Below are 13,101 nucleotides of genomic sequence, written 5' to 3' on the forward strand. Positions count from 1 at the left end.
ATTATGTACTAAGATTTGAATTAAATTATTTTTAATCTTCAGTTTATCAAAGAACAAGCAACTATACCTTTCATTGTTTATCACATAAAGTTGGCCTTTGGCATACATGTGTTAGAATCTCCCCTAGACATTATTTGTTCCTTCTACCAAAATATGATTATATCTGAAAGATTTTGGATGTCCTGAATTGTCAGTACATCAGTCATTTAATCATTTGCTACAGCTCCCAATATGTACTTGCAACTTATTATTTCTAGAATTGTTCATTTGACTAAAAACTGACAAAAGCCCTGAGACAGGAGCCCCATAATTCCCTCTATATTGTTTGTCAATAAAACCATTTTTTAATTAGAAGAGAGGATTGAAGAAACCAGTGATTGGCAGTTAAGAATAGATCAGATCGGAAAAAAAGTCAGAAGCTTTACCTCCTGGTAAAGAAAATTTTCAATCTTTCTAAAGCATGACCTGTTCTGCCTAATGTTCTTTATGGCCTTGATGGATGATGTCTCAGTCCCTTTTGGTTGTTTTTTTTGTGGTTTGTTGTATTGATATCTTTGAGAGAAGGAGAAGATACAGAGGTGCCAGTACAATGATATGTGAGGAAGTGGACTGTAACTGAATACCAACTTTTATTTCCAAAAGCCAAGACTCAAATGTAGATATTTATGGTAATGATTTTAAATAAATGGCCATTTCCAATATGATCACAGTAGGAAGATCTGTTGGATTTTCTCCATAAAGAATGAAAGTTATGACCACCCCTCCCCAAAAAAATCTACTGATTGTCCCATGATTATCTTAAATCAAATTACAGATAGTGCCAATACAATTTAATATCTAGGCAGCTAGGTGACACAGTGGATAGAGTGCTGGGCATGGAGTCAGGAAGACACAACTTACTGAGTTCAAATCTTACTCCAGATACTACCTATATGACTTGGGGCAAGTCAGTTAACCCTGTTTAACTCAGTTTCCTTATTTGCAAAATGAGCTGATGAAAGAAATGGCAAATCACTCCCAGTATCTTTGCCAAGAAAAACCCAAGTGGGGGGTTACAAGTCAAACACAAATGAAATGAATAAAAAACAATTTAATATCAAAACAATTTGATATCAAAACAATTTTATATCAAAAAAAAATTCAAACAGCACAAAATAATCATATTATCTTTAGGATGCTGAGATGTCTCAGGTAAACTAGATGCCCAGTAACTATTCATATATTCTTCAGTATTTTTGTTCTGGAGCTATTCAAGTACACCCTTCTCCCTAACCCATCAATCACTCCATCCATCCATCACCTACAGGCCCTGGTAGACACTGGGAATACAGATACAAAAAGAAATAATTCTTCCTCTCAAGGAGCTATTATTCAAATGGAAATTCCATATCAAGCACTCTCTCTTCCCATATGGAGACTATTATTTTGCCTTATAGATTTAGAATCTCTCGGCCATTAGGAAAGCAATATGATATAATGTAATAATTGTTGGATTGGAGTCAAAGATCCAGGTTTTAAATTCCATTTCTGGCATCTACTACCTAGGTAACCCTGAGCAAGACATTTAATCTTTGGAACTCAGTTTCCTTGACTATAAAATGAGAGTTGGATTTGGTAACCTCAAAGGTACCTCTCAGTTCTAAATCTGTGAACCTAGACTTCCACACCTGATTTTTTTATCTATTTCCTTAATTCACCATTATTTCTACTTTCTGATCAGAAAATATACAGTAATCACACTATAATAATTTTCCTCTAGTTCCATCAGGTTCCACTATACCTACATACTGTCATATAATGAATCCAATAAAATCTATTGCCATCTGCCAATCTGATTCCTGAATTTCCTCACTTAAGAATATGATTATTTAACTACCCCTTTTTGTTCAACTCGAATAAAGTCTCTCCTGTTATCATATTCTAACAGATGTTATGCCCCTCCAATTCATGCTCCCTCTTAAGTACTTTATTTACCTGTTTGTATTAAGATATCTAATTCATTTTGTTATAATTTGTGTATTTTTATATGGTCACTTTCCAATAGGATAGTAAGTGACCTACTCACTGAAGTTATTCTTTGAATAGTACAACTGTGGTTTTTCTAATCAAAAATGAAAAGAGCCTAAGTAGAAGCATGATCTGTTTAAATGAACTTGTCATTTAAAGTAAAATGATTTTGATATGTTGGCTGCAACAATATATTTTGCTACAGAATTTTAGTAAATAATTTGTCATGACACTGTTTGCAGGTCAAGTACATAGCAAGAATGCTCATTAAATGTCCCTAGAAAGCTAGTCTCTAATGAGTGATTTTTCTAGAAAAGGAAACTATTTCTTGACAGCCACCATATTAAAAGAGAAAAATCAGTTTGTCATTTGGAGGCTTTGTCTACATAATAAAAATATTCTGGGTGGTGAACTAAGTTTTTTTAACTTCCCATAAAGCTCTTTCATTGTATAGACAGCCAGTCTTAAGCCAGTCAACCTTTCAATGTTCCTAAATTATTCTCCATGTAGAATTTTATCTTTTCCCCTCCTCTAATTTTGATCTTGGTTTGTATTATCACTATTTATCTTCATCTTTAGCCTCAAAATAATCGTGTAAGTTCCACCTCAGGAAATTTCACAAATTGAAATAATTTACCACTCCTGTCTATTTGCTAATTGGATTTGAAACTATTTAAAAGCTATTTGCAGCTGTCTAATTGATCTTTGATTAAAGGGTTCAGGATGACTGTTTTTTTCCCTGTATCATATTTTGATTTTCAAGAACTTTTTCCTGCAAGTTTTCCTGGTATTGTTTCCTGAGATAATACAATAAGCTATACCCTTGATTTAGGGCAAATTGATTTTTTTCATAATCAATTCTTAATTTATTTAATATCATACTATGTTAGTTTTCTTGTGCTTTTCTATTCTTTCCTGATACCAGGCTGCTTGGTGAATTTATTTGAAAGACTGCAGAAGAACAAGCCTAGCAGCCACTGAACAATATTATAAAAGTATTCTTCCAGCCCTCAGGCATGTATCAGGACTATGAATGATAAGGACAAAAATCCCTTAATGTGTATTGTTTTACTAATCAGCTTTTCCATTTTTGTTCTGTTCCCTGCTCCCTCTGCCTTGTTTTTTTTTTTCTTTCTTACCTTTTTTTTTAACTCTTTTTTTTAAATCATGTATCCGGCCCATAGTGTGTATGGCGTAGTTACGCAGCTGATGAGAAATCAGTTTCCATTGCTACCTGGAAGCCTCATTTGAAGGCCTTGCATACCTGCAGTCCTACCAAGTAGGTACCAGTCTGAGAGTCAGTGGTGTGCTCAGTGTCTGTTCCAGCCTGCTTTTGGTTTTTGTTTTTGGCTTTTGGCTTTTGTTGTTGTTGTTGTTTTAATGAGCATTAATGTTTGGCTTGTTCCATTATATAACTCTTTGAGAATTTCAAATCTGGCTTGCAGTAACATGGACTCAATATTTAAAGTACCCAATAAAACTCATTGATGTCTACCAATGATGGTGAATAAATAGATTAGGACAATGCCCAGAGTCTTACAATCCTGACTTCTTTACCCACTGAAATCATCCATGATGCAAATGCTTTGTTAACATTCATCAAAGATGTTAATAACCATAGTCAAAAGAATAGGTATGTTGTTTGTTTTGCTAATTCTTTGTGTGTTGGCATGAAGAAGAATGCATAAACAATTTTTAGAATTACTTTCATGAATTTTAATGATTTATAGCAAAAACTGGAGAATATTCATTATGTACATAATATTTAGAAATCTATAAATTAAATCTATATATGTATATAGACTAAGATATATACATATGCATAAAATACTATTTCAATGGTTTCATCCTATTCTTTCAGTGCCTCCATCGCCTAATAATAGCAGGAACCTGAGGACAAGTAGAAGGGCTAAAAAAAACACAGCTTTATATTCTATATATTGATTCTTAATCCTTCTCAATAGACAAGTGGCTTAACTTTGCCTATTTAAATTTGCCAGCTGCATCTTAATGCATCCAGATATCATTATTTCAAGAAATTCCATGTTCTTGAACTTTAACTTTAGAGTCAAACTAACATAATTGTTGAAGCAGGAAAACAAGGAGGACAAACTTAACTTGATTATATAGTAAGACTACAGAATTTCTCTATCAGATTAAAAATTCACTACATTATTATCATTAGCAATCAAAAATATCAAGATAATATGATGATATCTGCCAAAGACCTCAACAAAAATTACAAGACCTATTCCAAAGCATAAAGCCTTGACAAATAGTTATTGCTAAATTGAGCCAGTTCACCAATTAAAATCATTTATGCTACTAATGGAGTAGGTAATCAATAAACATTTCTTGAATTGAATAGAATCTTATCTGGTTTTGATGAAATGGATCATATCTGTTCTCTAACTGTTTAAACATTGCCTCTTTGCTTCTCCCATTTAAAGCATTAAAACACCTTCTCTTCTAACCCCAGACTAACCCTGTCTCTGAACTCGATGGTCAAAGAGAATTGATTTAATTCCCTAATATCAACAGTCAATCCATTCTTGAACAGGAAAACTTCCCGTTGGATCTGATTCCAGATTACTTCCCCAAATGATAGTGAGAAGACCTTGATTATAGTTCTGTCCATAGAAGCAACAAGCAATACAAGTTTTGTTTAGTCCCTCTCTCTGGGACTAAGGTTATCTTCTGTAAAATATGGAACTGTCCTAGATGATTCTGAAAATAAAACTTCATGGTACTGTGGAAAGAGTGATGAACTTAGCCTAAATTTAAACCTAGCTCTGCTAAAGTGACCCAGGGCAAGTCATAATTTCTCTATGCCTTCGTTTCCTCAACCATAATGATCTCTAAGGTCCCTGTTAACTCTGAAGCTTTTAGCCCATGATTCTTAATATCTCTGAAATTCTGTGATTCTGTGTCACAATGTCAGTACCAAGGACAGTTCTATGCTTAGACGGTGGATTTTAGAGCAAGATGAGACCTTAGAGATAATTGGTAAATACATGTTAAATGAATACCTTCTGTTATATAAAACATATAAACCATTTGGTTCACTTTCTTGAGGACTGGGCCTCAGGGAAAGGTTTCAGACCATTGCAGTTATAAGAAGCTGTGACATTTTACAAAAAAGAACATAGCAAATTGCCAGTGATTCCTGAGGGCATGAATCTTGGAAGAGGAAAAAATAAGTAGAATTTGGAAGCATTTTGTATTTCCAATTCTCTTGAGAGAACTTATGCAAACAAGTGTTTGTTACATGAATTTATATAGAGAAGGTAGAAGAAAAGCCAAAAACTGAATTTTAAAGAGATAAAAATAGTTTATTATCACTTGAGATTATTCAGCATCCCCCAAGCAGTTTTAGAAAAGTCATTTTGAAATGTGGAAAAACTGATTTTTATAGACAAGGAATATCATGTCAGATTCTTCAAGTATATATATTATCATTTTATTTGAATAATCTCCCTCTTCTGCTTCACCTCCTGTAGATTTTACTAATTTCTAACAGTCTCACTCTCATTTATTAAATGAGGTTTTGCACAACAGTAAGTGGTACAATTAATTGGACTTTAAATTTCCTAGGACTTTTCATAGGGTCATAGATTTTACTGAAAAGATCTTAGCTATCAAGTCCAACTCCTTTATATGACAGATAAAGAAATTGAGGCCCAGAGAGGTTAAGTAGCTTGCCTAAAGACACAAAATCTGTGTCTGAAGTGGGGTTTGAACCAGGCCTTTCTGACTCCAAATCTACTCCTTATCTACTACACCATGCTTTGACAAGTCTTCATGTCTTAAAAAGACTGATTTGATACAGATTTTATATTTCAGATAGATATGATTCAAAAGTAGTTGAAAGAAGCATTGATTCTTAGACTTTCCTTTCAAGTTTCTAATTAGAAATGTAATACCTTAAGAAATGAATCAGGAGAGGCATCTAGGTAGCACAGTGGATAGAGCACTGGCCCTGGAGTCATAAGGACCTGAGTTCTAATTTGACTTCTGACCCTTAATTATCACCTAAACTGTGTGACCTTGGGCAAGTCACTTAACCTATTTCCTTGACCAAAAAAAAAAGAAATGAATCAGGAGTTTCAACTCTCTGCTAATACTCCACATTGGTTTGCAGGACCAGTAGAGTCTCTAGAAAATCTGAGGCAAAGTAGAGTGGAGAAAGAAATAAAGAGAGAAGAGGATGAGAGACAACCGGTAGGCGTAGAGCAGTGAGTGACCCCCCTTCCAAAATCAATAGGTATGCCAGATCTTTAATTTAATGCTTTACTGTTTTCTCCTATGAAAGATTCTGCAGGAAGTTAACAATTGCCATTTTAAAGAGAGTTGAAGTTGGGATGGGTACAAAGGGAAGAATTTGCAGACAAAATATTTTTCTTGGCCCTATTTAAAAAGAAGAGAGGAAGAATATGTCAAAAGAAGTAAAATGCAAGTGAAAAGGTTACTGTCTGGAAAACTCCTGATTTAAAGCAACTGCATCAATTCTTGCAGACCATCAGGACAAGTTTTGATACCACTACTGTGGTAATTTCCCATTGCATTTTTCTACAGCTAAACTTACTACTGGAAAATATTCAAATACTCATTCATAGCCTAGGAGAATTTCTGTAGATTTCCAAAGCACCTAATTTATCCCTGGCAAATGGTTTTCAGGATGAGAAAAGCCCACTCAGTCAGAGACTCTTCTACAGTCGCATATTCACACAGTCCAGATAAAGAATGGGATAGCTGAACTAAAATAAATCAGGCTACATCTGTGGCATTAGCACCCTTTTAAATGTCTTTGCTTATTCTATCTGAATCAAACCCATATTTCTTATTACAGCTTACTTTGCTTAATGAGAGGTCTATAATTTCTTGCTGTATATTGCACATTATGTGACTGTTAAATGTCTGGCTGACAATCTGCAGCTCAAAGTGTGTGTGTATGTGTGTGTTTATGTGTATTTTAAAGTTGTCATTGTCATTATTTTCAGAAATATTACATTTATGAAACTTACTTAAATGTTTCTTCCATAAAAGATTTATTTTAAATGTTTACTTTCTTCCAGTTCCCAATTTAGCATGTATCAAATGTAAAATCATTTAAATGCACTATTGACTGATATCATTATTGTTTCTCTTCCATCTGCACTCATACCTGAAGGAAAGACCAAGGGGAAACATCCAGCAGGTTTGTGATTTCTCTTTTGTTACATGTTTGTTTATAAGCCAGATGTCTGGTGGATGTTTTAAATGGGTTTCTTCTGGGTAAAATCGATCAACATATACAAAATGATTAAAAGTGACCTTTCCCAAGATTGTCTGAAAATGTTTCATTGATCACTCACCTGCTGCCTTATACACTCCATTGAGCAAAGACTATTCTAGGGAAGGGGGGAGAAGGAGTGGGAGAAGAGAAACAGCTATAGGTAACTCCTTACTGCCCCACTACTAGACAAAAATCGTGCCAAGGCATTCAGATATAGCAATATAGAGAGTTAAGGCAAATACTTTGGACAAAACAGGTAGCTATCTAAGGGAATGATTTGACGGGCTCACCTACAGAAGTCAATGCTTTGAGTGAAGGACCCAGCTCCAAGAGGCTCTTTTAAATACAATTATGTTAACAGAAAAGGTAACGAATTATCTCATTATCAGTCATTAGCATCTTAGCTTAGATTAATTTATCAGTTTAGATAACAGAACTTCATACTATTTTGAATCTATTAAGTACTTAACAAATGAGGTTGTTTTTTTAATCTTTCATTCATGCATTCATAAACTTTGAGGGAAAGGGAAATGAGAAAAATATGGTTTGGTAGAGTATTCTGGAGTTCAAGACACTTAATAACTAAAAAGGAATAAGCTTAAGGAGGCACTTAATCAAGGATGGTAGACACAACATAAGAATATGAGGTGTCTAGATGGAGATAATATTGCTGAAAACAAGCCTGTCCTGTACTAAGCTTCTAAAGTCAGGCAGTCTCATAACAATGGTCTTCCCTTGAATAGGGTACCCATATGCTCCTAGCTGGTTCTTAGCTTTTTATATTCAGAAACCTGATTTTTTCCTTTTCATTCAAAATGACTAGGAGTTTAGGGGATGGAAAGGGAAGCATCTGCTCATGCCATATAAACCCTCTAGAGTCATGCTTAATAATTCACCAGGTCAGTTATAACTGCTTTTTAGATATAGCTGAAAGACAAAAATAATTATTACTGGTTCTTTGTTCAAGGGATTCCCTTCCAGGGTAAAGATCCTGTTCAAGAAATCAAATCAAACAATTATTTTTCATAAAATCAAAAGACAGGTATCCTTAAGATACATGGATACATGCATATATATGTATATGTGTATATAAATATATATAGATATATAGATAGATATAGATGATATAGATATAGATGTAGATGTAGATAGATAGAGATAGATAGAGATGATAGAGATAGAGATAGAGATAGAGATAGAGATAGAGATAGAGATAGAGATAGAGATAGAGATAGAGATAGAGATAGAGATAGATAGATACATCAAGTCAATGCAACTTAATTCCTTTCTTTCCTCTCAAGGGATATTACCTGGTCATTAAAATCAGAATACCTTCTTCCTTGGACATTTTTTTTTCAGAAGCACTGGAAAAAAATGATGATTCTGATTTTTTTTTAAGATTCTATGTTGACCACCACCCTTCTGTTATGAAATTTTAATTAGTCCACAGTTTATTTTATATTAACATTTTCATTTCCTAGTATAGAAAGACATCTTATATGAGCAGTATTTTTAGAAATAGTAATTTTTTATCCCATTCATAAATTTCAGAGATACACTCTCATTTTGAAGCATCTACCTTCTTCTTCATATGGATAATTCCCTATAAGGGCATTTACAAGAAATGTCCTTTTAATAATAACTGATATTGATGTACATCCCTTTAAGCTTACAAAAACCATTTATATACATGTGGGTAATTCCCTTTTAGGGCATTTAAAGGAAATGCCCCTTTAATAATAACTGATATTGATGTATATTCAACACTATTATGCTTGATAATCATGTAACATCATCATGATAATCTTGTAACATCATGCTAGATGGGTCTTTTAGGTATCCTCACTTTACAGAGGAAAAAATGAAACTCAAGGAAAATAGATGAAAATTATCATCTTGAAATATATGACAAATTGTTCCCTTAACCAAAATAACATGAAGAGAAGGATGAGATTTTGTGGGAATTTTCACTAGATAGATTAATAATCCAGGCTTTAAGAATATTAAGTCTGCAAATAAGCAAACTAGATCTATTGAAATCTTTAGGAACACTGGCTCTAACTTTAGACAAAAATTCATTATGTCATCTTCCCCTATCTTTTTAGTTCATCAAAGCCAAGTTCTCACAGCCTGAATGTCTCCCCACATGCCTTTTAACAGTTTTATTGTTTAGTTTATTGTAATTATCTATCACAACTTCAAATCAAATTCATATTTGAGGCCTCAGAGGTTTTTTCCAAAGAGTACTAGCTTTTCATTTTGTTTGTGGAAGGTCTTATTAGCCTATTCTCACTCAAATAAACATGCCTATTTATAAATACTACAATGTGCTATGACATTGTTAAAGGTGAGGTATGGTTTATGTTTTATTATATACTTGGTAGCAGTAAGAAAATATGTTCTCCATATCATTCATTATTAAGACAAAGCTTAAACAAAGTTTGTACCAGGTATTTATCAGGTAAAAGAGAATGGTACAGGAGAAGCATGATGTGATGATAATTCTATACACTTATGAGAAAAATGGGAAAATTTGAGCAATTTAAAAACAAAATATATAAAAATTATTTTAAAATTTTACAACACAACTCCCCCTTAAAGAGAAAGATCACATTAACTGACAAGGAAACAACCATAGCCTTTTCTTACAGGTCAACTGAAATTGAGTGAACACAGGAATATCTATCTGCTAACCTAGCATATTTATGGTTACATAGCCTATTGTGACTCACTTCCTTCCGTATTTCCCTGAGTCTCCCTACCTACCTATAGCATAAAGAAAATTTTAACATTATTCACTCACTATTTCTTTTCCCAGTCACTTCATGTGCCTCCCTACTCCACTCCCCAAGTAGCCCACTTATTGTCACATAAGTGGAGAATGTTACTTATGTCAATACTTTTAAATGGAATTATTCAGAGATAAGAAAATGTTCTATTTTGCCATATGTGGACATTCATAATAAATATAGCTATTTACCTTGAATTACACTTGTATCTGAATGACCCATGACTCCTATCCAACCAACTGTAGATTATTCAGAGCTTGATTATCCAATTATCCTGATAATTAGAACTTCTGCTTCATTTCCTCCCTCACATAACCTGTGCTTTGTCCCTGTCCCCCAATTGTTACTCCTTCCCACAAGTTGAGTAGAGATAGAACATGAAACTCAAAGCAGACAGTTTTGCCACTTGCTACCAACTTGTTTTCACTATCTGGGAAATGAGGTCATATGTATTCTTATTAATTAAACTAAGATTTGCAGATTAGCTGTGTCCTGACTCACCCTGTCCTCTGTCATCAGCAATAATCAAGATATGACTAAATACTTTAATTCTGCATTAAGTTTCATTATAAAGTTTTTAAGGTGTGAAGAGAAGTCTTTGAACTTTTCAGCAATAATGTATCAAACGTTGACATATCTTAAATTCATGAGAATGGTCACAAAAAGAAACATTTTAAAATTTTAAACAGAAATTTTATTCTCTGTTTTAGTGAAATTGTGTGTTATGATATGTTTAAGTGCCTTTTCTGAAGCATGATATTTTTTAGCAGCTGTGTATAGTTCTTCGTGTGGGGATCTGTTGTCTTGAGACATTTTCAAAAATTGCCAAATGTCTGCTATCTCAGATTTCCCCTACTTATATCTTCAACTCATCACTTTCTATTTCTTCTAACTGTGTTGTTTTGAGTGATTTGCATGTGATGTGAATCTTGACTAAATAAGACCTGCCTCTATTTTTCTGCATATTAAATCAAAATGTGTCTTTATTGGCAAAATGTTCATTTGTTGGAAGAATATCATTTTTGCTTTCAGTTCTCTTCTTGTCAAGAAGAGAATTGGTTCCTTTTACATACACATTTTACAATATGATATTGCAAGAAACTATTACTTCTGTAAAATAATAAATGTGAATCATTTTTCTTTCCTTTCCCACCATCTGGTCATTTTTAACATGCACACTCCTATACGTAAAGCTCAAAATGATATATCCTAATCACATCTCCTTATATCTAGATGGCACCTGTAAACAAAGAAACTACAAGTCCATTTTTTTAATTCAAGCCACTTAATATTTGAGTAATATTGTGATTTTCAATATATGTTTCTATGTTTGCTGAAACACTCTGAATGATTTCATTTATTCTTAATTTATATATGCTAGTAAAAGTAAATCAATATTTATTAACAATAAGAACAGCTCCATAGTAACTGATGATATATGTGATCATTTTCATTTGAAATGGAAGTTGATGTGTGCACCTACCGAAATTGATTATGGTAATGATTCTCTCCCTCTCTTTTCCTTTCTCACCCCTCTCCCACTCCCAACATAATTGGAAGTGGCCTTGCATTCCTTTCATGTTTCAGAACTGAAAAAAGTAGTTTTGTATTGCTTGTTGCTTCTATGGTTTCTGCATTCACAGGAGAATTACAAAAGAATGAAGCAGGAACCTGATTTGGCTTGATCTATTAAAAAAAAAAACCTAAGCCCTTTCCTAATAGTGAAATGCTTAGTAATGTGATCCTCTATTTCCCCTCACTCCTAGTAAGCTCTGTAGTAATAAACAGAAGCTCTTCAAGATGTACACCTCTCGGAAATATAGGTATCCAGCATCCTGACTATTGACATGATCTTTGAGAATGCCAACTAACATCAGGTGCATGATTAATTTACACTTCCTCTCCCACCTTAGAGCTTTACAGATCCTGATTTCTAGGGACTCTCTCTTGATTGAGGGGAGTTTACAACCTGCTTGTAATTTTCCTTGTTGCCTGTTGCCTGTTATGATATACCTACTACAGAGGCAATTGAGCGATGGCCATCATAATGTTGTTATCTCTCAATCCCCTGGTACATCCATCTAGTTGGAAAATTATTCCAGCTGCATTGGATGTAAATAAGCTGAGTAAACTCAGTTGTGTCCAAGGTGGGATCTTGAAGATACATAATCATATGAAAGGCTCAACTAAGTCATTGCATATTCATTTAACTACTTCATTGTAAGCCCAAATGAGGAATATTGATGGTTATTATGATGCTGCAGCCATATTCCCTTATAGGAAACCTTTGGAATATACTGCATGCTGGGCCGTATCAACACTCCATATTTACTTCTGATTGCTGTTGAAATGATGCTTTTAGACCTGGCTTGTGTAGGCTTGGAGTGAGAGAATATATGTTTAGTTAGGACTTTGATTCAATTGGATTCTGGTGCCTTCTTGATTCCCTTTCCCCAAAGTGAATTTTTAGCATGGGGGATAATTCAGAAATGTCTACCTCAAAACAATGGCACAGAAATATTGTTAGGGTGAGGGAAAGGGGGAGGGGAAGAAAAACTCTTGATCATTTTTATCACAAATTAAGATATAAGAAAAGACCAAATTCTTTAACATAACCATTAGAAAGCCTGAATCTTAATCAGTGTACTTTTCAGTAATAGCTCCCTAATCAGCATAATAGCTGCCTAATCAAGAAGTTCTATTAATTTCCAGTGAGGAAAAGAAGTAGATAGACTAATGAAAGCAATAAGTGGGCTCAAGGCCAAATCTGTGCCTCTAAAACAAGGGTCCTTAACCTTTTTGTGTCACTAACCCTTTGAGTAGTCTGGTGAATGAATCCCTTCTCTGAATAATGTTTTTTTAAATACATAAAACAATCAGGATTGCAAAAGGAAAGCAATTATACTGAAATACAGATCTCAAAATGTTAAAAAAAAATATTAAAAAACCAATTCACAAACCAGTTTGACCCCTGTGCTAAATCAAAGTTTTTCTTGTGATTTTGACTCTTTTATTAAACTTTAATGGAAA

General features: G+C 33.7%; 1 protein-coding gene across 1 annotated transcript in view; it reads left to right on the top strand.

Moving 5' to 3' along the window:
- The window catches only part of KCNQ5 (potassium voltage-gated channel subfamily Q member 5), a 664,755-nt gene that overhangs the window by 564,149 nt on the left and 87,505 nt on the right, over positions 1-13,101 (top strand). Inside the window, exons 8-9 of the mRNA XM_074237322.1 lie at positions 3,192-3,286; positions 7,178-7,204. Of these exons, the coding sequence (XP_074093423.1) occupies positions 3,192-3,286; positions 7,178-7,204 (122 nt within the window). The remainder of the gene's footprint in view (positions 1-3,191; positions 3,287-7,177; positions 7,205-13,101) is intronic.

The sequence above is a fragment of the Macrotis lagotis genome, chromosome 5, assembly GCF_037893015.1.
Source record: "Macrotis lagotis isolate mMagLag1 chromosome 5, bilby.v1.9.chrom.fasta, whole genome shotgun sequence".
Taxonomy (NCBI): Eukaryota; Metazoa; Chordata; class Mammalia; order Peramelemorphia; family Peramelidae; genus Macrotis; species Macrotis lagotis.